General features: G+C 37.8%; 1 protein-coding gene across 1 annotated transcript in view; it reads left to right on the forward strand.

The window, feature by feature from the left end:
• The window catches only part of MSH3 (mutS homolog 3), a 215,084-nt gene that overhangs the window by 147,968 nt on the left and 48,634 nt on the right, over positions 1 to 18,482 (forward strand). Inside the window, exon 20 of the mRNA XM_025388025.1 lies at positions 2,151 to 2,308. Coding sequence (XP_025243810.1) covers positions 2,151 to 2,308 — 158 coding nt within the window. The remainder of the gene's footprint in view (positions 1 to 2,150; positions 2,309 to 18,482) is intronic.

Raw genomic sequence — 18,482 nt, forward strand, 5'->3', positions numbered from 1 at the left:
TCTTTTGTTTGACATATATATATACTAGCAGCATATAATCATCTTTTGTGTATTTTAAAAAATATACATTAATGTCTCACTGAACCTTAGTATTCTGCATTGTAAATAATTGTTTTAATAATTGTACAAGTAGATCTATTTGTTTTCCTAACAATAGACAATTAGATTATCTCTATTTTTGTCAGTTATGAATACATACAAACAGTACTACAGTGAACAGTTTTATACATGCCTTTTTGAGCACTTGTATGTTTCTTGGATAGATATTTAAAAGAGGAATTGCTGGGTCATCTAGACCAGTGTACACGATCTTTAACTTTACTAGGCATTTCCAAATTGCTCTCCATATCTTCCCAGCACACTGTGTTGAAAAGACTGTCCTTTGTCTACTGTGCTGCAATGTCACCTTTGTCAGAAATCAAGGAACTGTATACATGTCAGTCTGTTTCTGTGCTTTCCATTCCACTGGTTATATATGTATATTATTGTGCCAAATCACACTTCTATAATTGCTATACCATTATAATATTGAGTCATCCAGTTCATGAACATGGTATATTCTTTCACTTAATTAGGTCATCTTTAATTTCTTTCGATAATGTTGTGTAGTTTTCTGTGTAGAGTCTTGCTCATTTTGTTAGATTTATTCCTAGGTATTTGATTTCGTTTGATACTATGGTAAATTGTATCATTAAAAATGTTTTATTTTGAATTACAGGTTGAGCATTCCTAATCTGAAAATCTAAAATCTGAAATGCTCCAATGAGCATTTCCTTTGAGCATCATATTGTTGCTCAAAAAGCTTTGGATTTCAGAGCATTTTAGATTTTATTCAGAATGCAAATATTTCAAGATCCAAAAAATTGAAATTGGAAACACTTCTGTCTCCAAGTGTTTTTGGATAAGTGATATTCAACCTGTATTTGTTGCTAAAATATAGGGGAAAAGTTGATTTTTGCATACTGAACTTGTATCTAAAGTTCAGTTTTTAAAGATTTCCTTGGATTTTCTGGGAGCACAATCATGACGTGTAGGAATAATGAGTTTTATTATTTGCTTTCTAATCCTTATACCTTTTATTTTTATTTCCCTTTCCTGCCCCAGTTTTTTCTTTTCTTTTCTTTTCTTTTTTTTTTTTTGAGATGGAGTCTCGCTCTGTCACCCAGGCTGGAGTGCAGTGGCGCGATCTCAGCTCACTGCAAGCTCCGCCTCCTGGATTCACGCCATTCTCCTGCCTCAGCCTCCCAAGTAGCTGGGACTTCAGGTGCCCGCCACCATGCCCAGCTAATTTTTGTATTTTTAGTAGAGACGGGGTTTCACCGTGTTAGCCAGGATGGTCTCGATCTCCTGACCTCATGATCCACCCGCCTCAGCCTCCCAAAGTGCTGGGATTAAAGGCGTGAGCCACCGCGTCCGGCCTCATTTTTTTCACAAGTGAATGTTGAATTTTTTCAAATGCTTTCTCTGTGTTATTGGAGATAATTGTATGGTTTCTTTATTCTGTTAATATGGTGAATTACATTGATTGGCCTTTGAATATTAAACCAACTTTGTATTTCTCGAAAGCTCTAAGTGGTTTATATAACCTTAGATTGACTTATTAATAGTTTGTTAAGAAGTTTTGCATGTATATTTATGGGTGAAATTGGTCTGTAATTTTTCTTGTAATGTTCTTATCAGGTTTGGATATCAATGTTCTTGATATCCAAATCTGAAATTATTTGGGAAAAATTCTTGTTTTGTTCACTAGAAGAATTTTTGTAATATTGGTGCTTAATGAGAAAGCCATAGCAGTTATCCACTTCTGGTCTTATTTCCTTTTTAATACCCAGGAACAGCTGTGTGTGCTGCTAAGAATTTACTTTTCTGCAGTATCACACAGTTCAGGTTGAAGGACTCTATTTAAAAGCTGGACAAAAACCACCTTCTATTTTCTGTTTTCTTTGCAACTATGGCCATGAGACACAGTTCTGGTCAGTGAAATGTAAGTGTTCTGGGAGGATCCTGGATTCTGGAGGACCGCTTTCCTTTTGTGATATTTATGTTGCAAAGTAATGTTTTGCCTAATGCCTTTCCATTTATGAGACAATTGTGGATATTATCTAAAAACGTTTCTGGTACAATAAGTGAAATTCCTTTCTAATTTTTAGGAGGACTCAGAGAGAGTAATGATAATTACTGGACCAAACATGGGTGGAAAGAGCTCCTACATAAAACAAGTTGCATTGATTACCATCATGGCTCAGATTGGCTCCTATGTTCCTGCAGAAGAAGCGACAATTGGGATTGTGGATGGCATTTTCACAAGGTAAGTACGTTAATTCAGTTTGAATATATTCTTGAAAATAAGTCAAGCCCACATTATCACATGAATTTTCCTTTTGTGTACATATTTAGATGCTCTTAAAGCATTCATCATTTAGGAAAGGTCAGGCACGGTGGCCCACACCTGTGATCCCAGCACTTTGGAGACCAAGGCAAGAGGATCACTTGAGTCTAGGAGTTTGAGAGCAGCCTGGGCGACATGGAAAAACCCCATCTTGACAAAAAATCAAAAAATTAGCCAGGAACCTGAGGTGGGAGGATCACCTGAGGCTGGGGAGGTTAAGGCAACAGTGAGCCAAGGTCACACCATTGCACTCCAGCCTGGGCAACAGAGTGAGACCCTGTCTCAAAAAAAAAAACCAAAAAAAAACTATTTTTATCATGACTGATAATACTAAAAAGAACTTAGGAGTTAATTTTGTCCAGTAGTTTCCAAATTATTTTTAGTTATTGAGTTCTTTTTTATTTTATTTTATTTATTATTATTATTATTTTTTTTTTGAGATGGAGTTTGGCTCTTGTTGCCTAGGCCAGAGTGCAGTGGCACTATCTCGGCTCACTGCAAGCTTCACCTCCCCAGTTCAAGCTATTCTCCTGCCTCAGCCTCCCGAGCAGCTAGGATTACAGGCACCCGCCACCATGCCCAGCTAATTTTTGTATTTTTAGTGGCCAGGCTAGTCTCGAACTCCTGACCTCAAGTGAGCTGCCCACCTTGGCCTCCCAAAGGCTGGGATTATAGGCATGAGCCACCACACCCAGCTGAGTTATTATTTTGAAGAAAACCTTTTGTAGAAAATAAATATTTAAACAGATAAAAACAGATCTGCTCTGTCTTCCAGGGGTAGAAGGCTTGGAGACTTGGCTGTTAGGCTTTGTAGAGCACAGTCTGAAAACTAGTCCATCCTTCCCATTTTAGGTGCAGACCTGAGACAAACTGCAAAAGGCATTGGACCGAGATCATTTTGTTGATATCCCTTTTTACTCTACGAACATTACATGCAACTAAGTCTTACCCTCAATGTGTAAACCTAAATTTTATGCCATGTTACGAATATGAGTGAAACATCCTGGTTTCACTAAGGAGAATTCAGAGTTTAATCTGTTTAACACCTTCTGATTTATCAGTTCTTAAAGCATTGTGTATATGTCTTACATGTACATTTCTAAAAAGTAAATACAGTCTCTGTGCATAGTCAAGCTCTGTGTATAGAGTGTCTGAGTTGTTGTCCAGCTACATATTTATATAATATTTGATTATGGAATCAAATCAGAATATATCACATGCTAATATTGATATTCTTGAGTAGACACTAAAATGCTTTAAAAAACTTCATTTTCCATCTGAGAATGAACAAAGTACCCTGAATTCTGTTTGATGCCGTGTCACCAAATAGGTGTTATTCTGATCCCCATATATGTTTAACTCAAAATAAGAAATTTAAAGAGTCTTTCTTTAGTTCTTAAGGCTGTAATTCATTTTCTATTTTATAAGAGAAACAAACCAGATATTTTATTTTGGTTACAGTATTAAGGAAAGTAACAGAGATATTTAGTGAAGAAAAAAAAAGAGAAAAAAAGAAAAAAAGTATTGGTCAATATAAGGGGATTTACCTGGAAGGGAATCTTGTTACTGAGCGGAATATCAAGATTGTTTGTAGATACAAGTAAAAGAAGGGTTTATTTTTGTCATATAAGGAGAAGGCTGGAGGTGGGTAGCTGCTTCTGGTGTTTCAGTGGCTCTGCCATTTCACTGGCCTTTCCCTCAGAGTTATAAGATTGCTGCTGCAGCTCCAGGCATCACATTCCTATTCACATGAGGTAAAAAGGAGACGCGACTGCCATAGCTTTCCCCACTGCCCCTCTGTTTGTTTTTGTTGTTGTTGTTTTGTTTTGTTTTAGGACATCAGTAGGTTTTTAGGATCCTCTCAGAAAACTTACATTTCAGTGACCAGAAGTATGTCTCATGGCCGTAGTTGCAAAGAAAACAGAAAATAAGAAGGTGGTTTTTGTCCAGCTTTTAAATAGAGTTAAGCACAGTAATTGGGAATACAATCAGTGGTAATCAGAAAATAGTTTCTGTCATAGGGTGTGAAATCAGTAATAATAGTAACAGCTAAACTTTATGATATCTTTACAATATTAGTGTAATATTCTTATCAAGGTACAGGCACTGTTATGTGCACCTTATATAGAGTACTTTATGTAAAGTACATTCAGCGAGTACATGTCTAAGCGTGCTAAACTATGCTAATTTCAAGAAATTGGAGCATTTATTCATTCATCCAACATGTACTAAATGAATACCTAACATATGGCAGTCACTGAGAATACAAAGGAACCACAGTTTTTGATTTCATGAAAGCTACCTAGTGGAGAAAATCAGCATTAACCAAATAATCACATGCAGAAATGTGAAACTGCAGCTATGACAAGTCTATGAAGGCTATATGCAAGATGCTGGGTTAGGCTGTGATCCTGGGATATGACCTGGTTGGGGACGTCAGGGGAAGGCTTCCCTTAGCAAGTAACTTTTGAGTGCCTATCTGAAGGATGAGTGTAAGAAGGAAGGAAGAACATTTCAGAGAGATCATGTGCAAAAGTCCTTTAGCATAAAAAACGTAGACAATGAGTGAAGGCTGGTCCTCCAGGAGAGCAAGATTCTAGGTGAAGCATAGCCATGTTAGGAGTTTATCCTAAGAGCCATGGTAAACTGTTGAAGAATTTTAACCAGGATTTTGCATGATTATGTCTGCATTGGTTACACTGTAAAGAACGTCTGGAGAAAAAACCAAGTAGATCAGAGGAACCCAAAGAGCAGGCTCTTTTGGTGGTCCTGGTGAGAGGATCAGTAGCTTGGATTAAGTTTGTAGTGCTAGTTTAAGTGGAAAGGAGTCATATTTGAAATATATTTGGGAAATAAATCACCAGGACTTGGTGATAGATGGGGGTATGGCAGCTGAGATACATGGAGTTGTCAGAGATGACATTGAGTTTGTGCTTCTGAATGGTAAATGCTGGCATTTGCTAGAAGAGGATGATGTTTTTTCATAGATTCTGACTTTATCTTTGTATATAATAAGTAGAATTATTCTGAGACATTCAAAGGGAGCTATTATGTAGTAGGCAGTGGATATAAAGTTTAGATTTCAGAGACAGAGATCAAAGGTAAAGATGTAAATTTGTTGTGAGACATTTTTGTGTACATGATTGGGTGTGGATGAGATCATTTTGACAGAGAGTATAGTGGAGAAGATTAATATTCTGAGACTGAACCTTAAAACTGCTGAGATTTCATAGTTGAGTAAGAAGTTAAGATTGAAAACCAACAAAAGAAGTGTAGCCAGAGAAGCAGGAGAAAAAACAGGACATTACAGTGTCACAGGAGCAAGGGAAAAGAGTGCTTCAAGAAGAAAAGAAGTGGTCAGCAGTGCTGAAAGGTTAGGTGAGGTGAAACCTGAAAAGTCACCTTTGGTCTTAGCAAAATAACGGTCACTAATGACCTTAGCAGGAGCTGCTTTCGCGGAGTGGTGGGGCCACACTCCAGTTAAAAGAGAGCTAAAGAGTGAGTTAGAGGTCAGGAAGTAGAGGGCGTTAGTACAGGTGATACTGCGAAGGCTGGCCAGGAAGAAGGCAGGAGAGATCCAGTGAGGGGCTTGTTTTGTTTTTAAATGGTAGACTTGAACGTATTTCAATAGGATATCCAGTGGGATGTGTTATACCCAAGAATTTATGATTCTAAAAAAAACAAAAAATTAATTGATCACCTTTGGAGGATCCTAGAATGAATCCTAATGATATTTAAAATAAAAATATCATTAGTCACTTTGGAGGATGAAAACTGAAAAAGAGAAATATCCAAGCAGGTATCCTATCTTTTCAAATAGGTAACAGGGGGAAGTTTCTCTTTATAGAAATGTTCCAGCTAATAAACAAAGCAGGAATAAGAATTAGAGTATCACCCTTTTTGCAACCCCGATGTGATAACAGGTTTAAGTAATAATCAGAAATGGCTGCTAATGTCACCAAAGAACAGACAATCAGACATTAGGTAAAAGTTTGCGACAACTTATGATGTCTTCTGGCCCAAAAAAATCAAACCGAATAGTCGGGCGCAGTGGCTCAGGCTTGTAATCCCAGCACTTTGGGAGGCCAAGGCGAGTGGATCATCTGAGGTTAGGAGTTCAAGACCAGCCTGGCCAATCATGGCCAACATAGTGAAACCCGTCTCTACTAAAAATGTAAAAAATAGCCACGTGTGGTGGTTAGCACCTGTAATCCCAGCTACTCCAGAGTCTGAGGCAGGAGAATTGCTTGAACCAGGGAGATGGAGGTTGCAGTAAGCCAAGATCACGCCACTGCACTCTAGCCTAGGCAACAGAGGGAGACTGTATCTAAAAAAAAAAAAAAAAAAAAAAAAAAATCAAACTGAAACTGTTCAGACCTCTAGATCTAGATATCAATTTACAAGAGAAAAAGAGAATAGAGGAACATGTTGAACACCACCATGGGGATACTGTCAGCAAAATCTAGACTATGGGAAACTGTAGGACAAATGGCTGGTGTTTTTTTAAACAAATAAATAGCAATGACAAAAAAAAAAATAGTTGGGGAGAGAGGGAAGAGAACCTGCATATTAAAAGAGAGTTAAAGACCAGTCACCCAGTTCCAACATACAGATCTTAATTCAGTCCTGACTCAAACACATAAACCTTTGTTTCAAAGCACTAGTGAAACATTTAAAAATTTTTGAGCACTGACTAGATATCTAATGATACTGAAGAATTACTTTAAATGTTTAAGTGAGATAAATAGTGCAATGCAATGGTTATGATTTAATAGAAAAATCCTTACTTTAGTGATACATGCTAAAATGTTTACATGTTACATGATCTGCTACCCAATATTTACATCACAGTAATCAAGGATGGGTAGGGAAATTTGGTAGGATAGAGATGAAATGAGACTGGCCATAATTGATAATTGTTTGAGTTTGATAATGGCTACATTAGAGTTGCATTATGCATTTTTCTTTGTTGTACATCTTTGGATTTTTTATAAGTTTTTTTTTGTTGTTGTTCTAAAGTTCATGGGATTTAGCCATTTGAGAAAGAGACGAGATCTTCGTGGAGGATAGGCATTGTTTGAAACTGTGGGTATGAAATCAGTGCATTGAATTGCAATTAGCATTTTGGGGCAATACTTCCTAGATTGTGCTTTGTGTACCACATCATAGCATATCAGGATGCAACCAATATCCAGTTGACCCAAATAAGCTTTTTTTTACAAAAAAAAAAATGCAGTAGAATGGAGTAGAAGAAAAGATATCAAAATCATTAATTTATAGCATGTGGCATAGAGGTGGAGTTATGCAATAAGAAGGCCATTACATTTTCATGTCATCAGTAATGATATAAAAATTATAATGGTATTAGGAGATGTTAACATTGGCCCAATAATGAGATTTAAACTCTGTTGTGCTAAAAAAACATATATATATTTTGAGATGGAGTTTCGCTCCTGTCGCCCAAGCTGGAGTGCAATGTCATGATCCCAGATCACTGCAACCTCTGCCACCTGGATTCAAGCTATTCTTCTGCCTCAACCTCCTGAGTAGCTGGGATTACAGGCACCCACCACCACGCCCAGCTAATTTTTGTATTTTTAGTAGAGATAGGGTTTCGCCATGTTGGCCAGGCTGGTTTTGAACTCCTGACCTCAGGTGATCTGCCCGCCTTGGCCTCCCAAAGCACTGGAATTTCAGGTGTGAGCCACCGCACCCCGCCAAAAACATGTTTTTATTAAAACCTTAGTGTGCTATAATTTTATGCTAGACATTAGGGATACAAACCTGAATAAGATAATTTACCTGTCTTTAAGGAGCTCAAGTGCAGTAAGGGAGATGGAGAAGCAAATCTTTACATAAGACCATGCAATACTAGAGAAGTGTATGTGTGTGTGTGTTTATTTGCTTGCTCATTCATTCATTCATGCTTATCCTGCCATCTTCCAGAAAGGGGTGAGGCAGCTTGCAGAAAATTCCAACTAGCATAAGTGAATAAATAAGGATGAGGGCTTAAAATGGAGCCACGACTGAGGCTTAAAACATCAATGCCTAACACTGCTGTGGATAAGCCATAAATCTGGTTCAGAGGTTTCCACAAAGCTAAATTTGTTCAGTTAAATAGTTCACAGGGCCCAGAAAACCAAATGAATTAATTAGTTAAGAAGAAATTTTTATTGTGTTTGACAGCAATCTTTTAGTAATAAAATCAGCTAGAAGAATATATTGGGTAGTATCACATAGACCAGGTTTTACTGGGTCCCGTTGGTTAGAGTTTAGGAAACAAATGTTCGATTATGTTATTCTTGGATCACAGGCTCCACTGAGACAGAAATGGTGCTTGTTCTGCATACCTTTGATCCCCTATTCCTAGTACTAAGTAGATGTGCAGTAAATATTTGTTTAAAAACTGACAATAAAAAATTGTAATATAAATAAGATGTGTTGACATAACTCTGTTTCTTAGTCCAGATTTCTGGAATCTGACTGAAACATCCCCTTGTGATTCAAGCACCATCTAAAATAGTATATTGGAGCTTCACTAAGTTTTGCCACAGGACTCAAAAAGTCATCAAATTTCTATGTAAGGTTCAGTCTTACAAAGAAAACACTTAAGTTTAGGTATGTGGCAGAGTAAGTTATTAATACACAGGGAAAGAGCAAAACTTCCAGTGTCATGGAGGTGGAGACTAATCATGGAGATTAGTCTGTCCTGACAACACTCTGTGTACCAGTGCACCTTTGTGATGCTGAGTAAGAGGAGATTGATACTTCATGAAGGTCCAGGTTAAGCTTAGTTGCTCAGTCTGGACTCTGGTCCCTAAAGTGGGAAGTCTCAGGCAAATCTGAGTATCAGACCATGCCAGCAATTCAACTCTCTTAACCTGCTTCTTTCTCTGTAAGATGGGATAATCATGGCACTTATATTCCAGGGTGTTGTGTAGTTTAAATAATGCATATGAAACAATCTAGTATCTGACATATAATAGTTCCTCGGGAATATTAGTTATAATTTTAAGTCCCATCTCTATGACACTTACTCTGACCATTTCATTCCACAATGGTCTATTTATGGTAAACTCCTAATGCCCTATTTATTTGGACTCTGAGTTATTTCAGTATCTGTCTTAGTTCATAACTGGTTATCCCATGCCATCATGCTATTGTTCACTATTTGAGGGAAAGAACTCTACTCCATTGTGTATCCCCTGTCCCACTCAGGATGGCAGTAAGTATAGCTATTAATATAAATTAAAATCAATCAGAAATGAAATTATTTTCACATTTATATTACATTGTTTTCACTTTATCCTGGAAGTTTTCATTAGTCTGAAACATACCCAGAGATACTGATCCCATATTTCAAAATTGACCACAACTTTAAAGCATTAATTAATTAATAAAGAATTACATGTGCCAGTTTAAAAAGAAATATGCAGATATGGAGATTTAAATACTGAAATATGGGACATATTCCTGTGCTCCGCCATTCGAGTAGCTGTTAGTTTATCAACCTTCAGGTCATGTTTATAGAAGCAGTCTGCCATAGGCCCTGTGTCCCTGCGTATTCTTACTGAGTATATCAAGAAAGCCCCAATTGCTTTTTACATGGGCCATTTATTTGTCAGGGTTGTGCTTGCAGCAGACAACCTGGAGGGATAAGTTAATTCCCCCCTTAAAGAGGAAGCTTGCTTCCCTTGTTGTATGTACAGCATCCATGGTACGTCATCCTCATAGGACTTGAGGGCTAATGCAAACCAACATGAGTAATAAAGTCTTTTGTCTCTGACTCAGTGGCCTTGTATCTTCTGCTGGCATCTATGAAACCAGTGGTATTAGGGTAACTTGTTAGCTTTTAAGTAGAGTAAAATCCTAGACTTTACACAGTTTTTAATAGGTCAATAGGATTCTCAGATCTCTTGCTAATATTAATTACCTGCAAAATGTGAGTAAACCAGCTGTGTATGGGAAAGAATGGGGGCTTTAGATCTAGAAAACTCAAGATTCTGTACAAGTTCTTCAGCATCCTGGCCATGTGCTAGTTACTTCATCCTTCTAGAACCCTGAGAGAAGTACTGTGCCATAGTCAAAAGAATCAGACATGTTATATATACTTGAGTACAAATCTTGCTTTTCCCTTTTAACAACTCTGTGACCTTTTTCGAATTACTACTTCTCAGTGTCTCTGTTCTTTTCCTGTAAAATGGAGATGATACTACTTACCCTCATATATTATTGTGGGAATTAAATAAAGTACATGAAAATGCCAGACACATAGTAGGTACCTAGTAAATTTTAGTTTTTTTTTTCTTCCAGATTCTATGCCATTAGTATTTTAGATTTAAAAGTCTGTCTTCATATATGTATGAGTATAATACTCAGTTTTCTAAACTTAGCATCAGTTTTTGCATCTATAAAACAAAAAGTTCGATAATACTGACTTCACAAGGTTGATTTGAGATAAGTTGTAAAAGGATGTGAAATCACTATGAAATGCTCCTCTTAGTTAGTCTCTTTGAAAGAAATTGACCAAATCTAATCTCCCTGATACTTTCCCTCTTGGAGTGCTGTGGCCGTAATCGAATTGAGAATCCAGGAACCTAGAGGTATTGGGGGCACCCCCACCCCCGATATTCAATGTGAGTTCTTTTCTATTTCCCTAAGCATCCGCTGGTCTGAGAAATAAAGAGAAAGAGTACAAAAGAGAGAAATTTTAAAGCTGGGTGTCCGGGGGAGACATCACATGCCGGTAGGTTCTGTGATGCTCCCTGAGCCGTAAAACCAGCAAGTTTTTATCAGCAATTTTCAAAAGGGGAGGGAGTGCACAAATAGGATGTGGGTCACAGAGATCACATGCTTCACAAGGTAATAAAATATCACAAAGCAAATGGAGGCAGGGCGAGACCACAGGATGGGGCGAAATTAAAATTGCTAGTGAAGTTTCGGGCACGCATTGTCATTGATAACATCTTCTCAGGAGACAGGGTTTGAGAGCAGACAACCTGTCTGACCAAAATTTATTAGGTGGGAATTTCCTCGTCCTAATAAGCCTGGGAGTGCTACAAGAGACCGGGGCTTATTTCATCCCTTTGGCTTCGACGGTAAAAGACAGCCATCCTTAAAGGGGCCATTTCAGAGGCCTACCCTCAGGGGCCATTCTCTTTCTCAGGGATGTTCGTTGCTGAGAAAAAGAATTTAGCGATATTTCTCCCATTTACTTTTGAAAGAAGAGAAATATGTTTTTGTTCCTCCCAACTCACTGGCAGTCAGAGTTTAAGGTTATCTGTCTTGTTTCTGAACAGTGCTGTTATCCTGTTCTTTTTTCAAGGTGCCCAGATTTCATATTGTTCAAGCACACATGCTCTACAAACAATTTGTACAGTTAACGCAATCATCACAGGGTCCTGAGGCGACATACATCCTCCTCAGCTTACGAAGATGATGGGATTAAGATATTAAAGTAAAGACAGGCCTAGGAAATCACAAGGGTATTGACTGGGGAAGTGATAAGTGTTAATGAAATCTTCACAATTTATGTTCTGAGATTGCAGTAAAGACAGGCATAAGAAATTATAAAAGTATTAATTTAAGGCACTAATAAATGTCCATGAAATCTTCACAATTTATGTTCTTCTGCCGCATCTTCAGCCGGTCCCTCCGTTTGGGGTCCCTGACTTCCCGCAACATAGAGGCACCACCCACACAGAATGGGATGATGGCAGTGCCTTTCCTCCTGTTCCTCAGGAAGTGGCTGGCTTGGAAGGTGGTCGCATAGAAGATGCACATCCTCCTCCATGCTGAGACATGCCTTTATCTCATGACCCAGGAACAGCCTCAAGGAACTGGCCCAATTGCCAATCACTGTGTGAAAGAACAAATAAGCTTTAAACCTTGTCAGCACCACATTTGTTGTTTCAGCATAGTAGGATTCATTCTCAATTAACTCCATCAAACATACCAGTTTTTTAGCTACTTTGGGATATATTTTGCAGTGACTTGGTCCTGGTGGGTAGTGTTATTTGGAAAGATATGCTTGTTACAATATGTGAAAAAGAGCCAGTTACAAAGCCTGGCATTCATTTCACTTTTGTATGAGTAATTGTATGTATAAATATATGCAGAGAAAACCATCTAGATGGAAGGCTTATTCCAAAATACCATGGGGGATATGGCTTTATGGTGATTTTTCTTTTCTTGTGTAAATTTTTTAATTTCTAAAATAAATGTGTAAAAAAAAGTAAAACTCCTCACCCTCACAAATTACCAGTATTGGTCAAAATGAGATGTTTTATAGGAAGCTGGTGAAATGCTTACATGGTCACTGTCTGGCAACTCTTTTTCTGGGGCAAATATCTCTGTCCTACCCAGGGACATGGAATTTGGGGTTTTAAGCTTTAGACCATCCTGGGCACTTCAATATATCAGACCTTACACAAAGTTTTTCCCAGACTATAAGTAACCCTAGTTCTTATTCCTTTAGGAGTTGATGGCATTCTGTCTGGGAGAGAATACAAGATTCAGAGATTTATGTATTTAATTTTCATAATAAAACACTGCTCATATGGCACTCTTACACTTTTTTTGTGTGTGTGTGTCTTTTTGTTGTTGTTGTTGTTCCTTTTTGTGGAGAACAGGGTCTCGCTATATTGCCTAGGCAGGTCTCAAACTCCTGGGCTCAAGCTATCCTCCCACCTCTGCCTCCCTGAGAGCTGGGATTACAGGCATGAGCCACCACGCCCAGCTCATATGGCACTCTTAACCCTCAGTGCACATTCAATTTTTTTTTTTTTTTTCACGGAGCTTTAAAAAAAATATTGATGCCTGAACCCTACCTCCAGAAATCTTAAGTCGGACTGGGGCAGTGTCTGAAAGTCACATTTTTAAAGTGTCCCAGATGATTTTTAAAGTGAAGCCAAGATGTGGAAGCACTTCCCCAAGCCCTTGCTGGAGAAATCGTGTGTTGAATTATAAAAATAATATATGCTTATTATGAAATGTAACAGTGTACTAGGGTATGAAGTGAAACAAAAACACCCCCATTCTCCCCAGGTCTACCATGTTTCTTTAGGTAACATTTCACAAGTCTACAAGTATACATCTTTCTTTTCTAAAATGGTATCGTACTAAGCATTGCTATTGTATAACCTGCTTTTGTTTCCTAATATGTGGGAGACATATTTCTCTATCAGTTTATACAGATTAATCTTGCTCTTTTTAATGACTGCAGTGTATCTGGAGTACAGATACTCCTTGATTTCTTTAACCTCCGAGAGTTCCGCCTGGGACAGGCTGCCCTTTAGTATATGGGACATGTTCCCTATCCGTTCCCCTGTGCTCCCCTATCTTCCTGTTGTTACCACTGGAAAGGAATCTATATGGACTACATTAAATTTTATCCTTAGGATATAATTATATCCCATTAAATTATATCCCTAGGATGTAGTTTAATATTATGCCCTTGTAGCTTGCGTTTATTTTTTAAGAAATAATTCAGACATATAGTAATCCTCCATGCACCTTCCACCCTACTAAAGAAATAAAACACTAGAATGCAGTCGAACCTCTAATCCTCACTAATCCCATTGCCCTCTACCCTATCCATAGTAAGTAACTGGTTGTCCTTCACTTTGGTATCCATCCCATGCATCTCTCTACATTTTTACTCATTGATGTTTTTTGAAACAATGCATGGAAGTATTTGGTATGCTTTTAAACTTTATACACAGTGTATCACACTATATTCTTCTGTAAGTGGCTTTTCCCCCCTCAGTGTTATATAGTTACAAAATTCATCCATATGGGTACATATACTTTGAGTTCATTAATTTTTCCATTAATTATGAATTATGATGGTCTATTTTATGAATATATTACTCTTCACTCATTTTTCTTGATATGATGCCAATTTTTTGCAAATATAAACAGTCATATTTGTGACTTGTCTCATACTCCTAGTGCACACAAGGGAGTTTTTCTCAATCTAGGAGTGGAATTGTTGGATTGTAAGGAACATGTGTCTTTCATGTTCTCCAAGGAGGCTGTATCAGCTTAGAATCCCACTACCAGTGTTTAAAAGTTTGTTCTCATGCTTAAAATAGATTAGAATAAGAAATACTCATTTGATGATATTTCTATATATTCTCCAAAATTGCTCATAAGAACATTTTCATTTTTATTAATGTCCTTTACATGAAGTGCCATCTGGTAAATTATTTTTTTGTTAATGCTAGGAACATTTTTTCTCTCCATGTGCATACTGTGCCTGTTTACAAAAAGATTTGAAGCAATTTATTGGCCTTTTCTGACAAACTGCCAGACTTCCTGCTATCAGCCAGTGGCTGCTTCCTCTTTAATTCCTTTTTGTCTTGGCTGCCAAGACAGCAAGAGCTAAACTCAAGGCTCAGGTGTGAAAACAAATTTGGTTTAGTTTTCCCCTTCGCTTCTTATATGGGAGTATTTCTCTAGCGTCATTCTTAGAACAGCTGCATCAGAATCTTGGGGATGCTAGTTAAAAATGCTACTTACTAAGCCCTTTCACACATCTTTTTAATTGGAATCTCCAAGGTGGTACGCAAGAATTAGCATTTTAAAAGCTCATGCTAAGCTCAAATGTAAGAATCTACGGTATGGCTTGTAATCTTAGTTTCATGTAATTCTTTCGTTAGAATATGTTGTTCTAAATCACTTCAAATGCTTTTTGTACTCAATGGAAAAAATATTAAAATCTAGCAGAATGAGATATTTGCATAAGATTTAGCTCCAAGCTTTGTCTGTAAATTGATTCTGTTATCAATTTGCCATTTAGAACACTAGGTTTAAATCTGTGGATTCTATAAATATTCATTGAGTGCCCACTATGTGCTATACAGTGTGCTAGAAGAAAAAGTAGTAAATAGATGAAAAGCTATAAACAGACAGGAGGTTAGGAATTTTTTTTTTTTTTTTTTTGAGACAGAGTTTCACTCTTGTTGCCCAGGCTGGAGTGCAGTGGCATAATCTTGACTCACTGCAACCTCTGCCTCCTGGGTTCAAGCGATTCTCCTGCTTCAGCCTCCCAAGTAGTTGGTATTACAGGCATGTGCCACCACACCCAGCTAATTTTTGTATTTTTAGTAGAGATGGGGTTGCACCATGTTGGTCAGGCTGGTCTCGAACTCCGAACCTCAGGTAATCCACCTGCCTCGGCCTCCAAAAGTGCTAGGATTACAGGCGTGAGCCACTGCACCCAGCCTCCAGAATGTTTTATCTGAATACTCTAACCTCACATGAATCTTTTCCTGAATAAGAAACAGGTTTTTTTTAAAAGTAGAGTTTTGGCAAACACATACATTTGCCTCTAATGGATATATCTGTGCATTATGATATGTGTACTCATCAATGAAATATTTCTAGACCCGTATTTCCAAGGATCATTAACATCCTTGAATGCATCACTGAGATAAGATGTTTATTATCTTGATGAATATGAACTTAAATCTCATCTAGCCTTTTAGACTCAGTAATTAAGTTTTAGAAAAGCAATGAATTATTAAGTCTCATTAGAAAACAGTTTGAATAAAGCAAAACAATTGGCCTCTTCTCTCAGCATAATTTATTTCTATTAAACATTAGTGATTAATGTTGGTGAAAAGGGGTATTTACTCCAAGTGGCCCATAGTTAACAATTTTCATGCCATGCTACTTACATAAACTCCCTCTTCTGACACCCAGCTTCAGAGAATGCTGTGTATTCAGAGTGGCATGAGTGTGTTTATCTTGAAAGAGAATTGGAAGGTAATAGACATTCAAGTACTTAGTAACTGATTTGTTTGCCCAAGTTAGTGTAATTCAGAAAATATTTATTGAGCACCTACTGTGGAGTATTTGTACTCTATACAAAATATATTCTTTATGGACAGAAAGAAAACATCTTGAATCAGTCCACACCTTCTAATTAGTTGTAAATAGCCGTACTAAAATCCACATGATAAGTGAGCACTAAATGAGTAAGTTGTTATGATTTTATTGGCGTTAGAAATGTTGTCTTATGAATGTCTCTGTGCTTTCTTTAGCTCTTGTAGCTGTGTCCTCTATTCTTAATTTACTGAGAGTTTTTATCATGAATGGGTGTTGGATTTTGTCAAATGTCAGACAAATCTCCTGATTGAAGATCCCCTGGAAATAGATACTGTTGTAGTAGGTATGATGAAGGAGACCTTTAGACACTATTTTTTTAAAAAAAGACTTTAATTTTTTAGAGCAGTTTTGGGCTTACACCAAAACTGAGAGGAAGGTATAGAGAGTGCCCATCTACCCCTGCTACTGCCCCTGCACAGCCTCCCCTATTTTCAACATCCCCTGCCAGAGTGCTCCCTTTCTTAAAATTGATGAACCTACATTGACACATCATTACCACCCAAAGTCCATAGTTTACATGAGGGCTCATTGGGTAATTTATAAACAAAGTAAATTTATTACAGTTCTGTAGACTGGGAAGTCAAGGTCGAGAAGCTACATCTGGTATGGGCCTTCTTAACTCCATCATAAAATGTCAGAAGGCATCACATGGCAAGGGGGCTTACTAGAAAAAACCAAACTGTCTTTTACAACAGACCCACTCTAATGAAAGTAACCTACTCCCATGATAGCCCATTAATTCATTACCCCTTAATCCATTAATCCCCAAATGGATTAATCCATTCCTAAGGGCAGAGCCCTGATGACCCAATTACCTCTTAAAGGCCCCACTTCTTAATACTGTTACATTGGGAATTCAATTTCAATGTGAGTTTTAGAGGGGACAGACATTCAAACCATTCTGCCCCTGGCCCCGCAAAATTCTATGTACTTTTTGTATACAAATACATTCATTCCATCTTTATAGCCCCAAAGTCTAGAGTCTCATCTGAATCAGATGTGAGTAATGCTGAAGGGATAATTCATCTTGAGGTAAATTTCTTACAGCTGTGAGCCTATGAAATGACCATGTTATCTACTTCCAAAATAAATGGTGGGACAGGTGTAAGACATTCTCATTTCATAAGGGAGAGATAGGCAAGAAGAAAGGAGTAACAGGTCCCAAGTAAGTCCAACACCCAAAGGAAAAACTAAGCCTTGAGACTTAGTTTATCTTCCCTGGTTCCATGTCTTGCTTCCTGGTTGTGGGGATTGGATCCCAGGGCCTCAGACAGCCCCACCACCTAGGCTTTCCTGGGCTCTCCCAGGCTTCAGTTCTCACAAATAAGAGTCAAGTGCCTGCAGCTTTCACAGGCTGAAGCTAAATGCTGGTGGTTCTGCAGTTCTGAGATCTCAGCAGGGTTCTGTTCTCACTGCTCCACTAGGCATTACCCCACTTGGGTCTGTTTCTCCTGGCTCTGGCTCTGACCCCACATTTTCACCTGGCATTAATCCACGAATGGATTAATTCATTTATGAGGGCAGAGCCCTTATCACCCAATCACCTCTTAAATGCCTCACTTCTTAATACTCTTACATTGGAGATTAAGTTTCAACATGAGTTTCAGAAGGGGCAAAATTTGAATCAAAGCACTGTTTATTTTCTTTTCCTGTCTTATTGCATTAACTAGTACTTCCACTACAGTGTTGAAAAGGAGTGGTAAGAGGTGACAGCTTCCCATTTTGGCTGATCCTGGTTGGGAAGGCTTCAAGTTTCTCACCATTAAGTGTGATGTTAGCTATAGGTTTTTATGTGAATATTCCTTATCAATTTGAGGAAGTTCTCCTGTATTCTTAATTTACTGAGAGTTTTTATCATGAATGGGTGTTGGATTTTGTCAAATGCTTTCTGTGCATCTGTTGATATGACCATGTGATTTTTCTTCTTTAGCCAGTTGATGTGATGGATTATGTTAACTGGTGATCAAATGTTGACCCAATCTTGCACACTTAGGATGAATCCTACTTGGTTGTGGTCTGTTTTTCTTTTTATACATTGTTGGATTCATTTTGCTAATATTTTATTTAGGATTTTTGCATCTATGTTCATGAGAGATATTGGCCTGTAGTTTTCTTATAATGCCTTTGTCTGGTTTTGGTATTAAGGTAATGCTGGCCTTATAGAATGTGTTAGGAAGTATTCCCTCTGTTTCTATTCTCT

Source organism: Theropithecus gelada, chromosome 6 (assembly GCF_003255815.1).
Source record: "Theropithecus gelada isolate Dixy chromosome 6, Tgel_1.0, whole genome shotgun sequence".
NCBI lineage: Eukaryota > Metazoa > Chordata > Mammalia > Primates > Cercopithecidae > Theropithecus > Theropithecus gelada.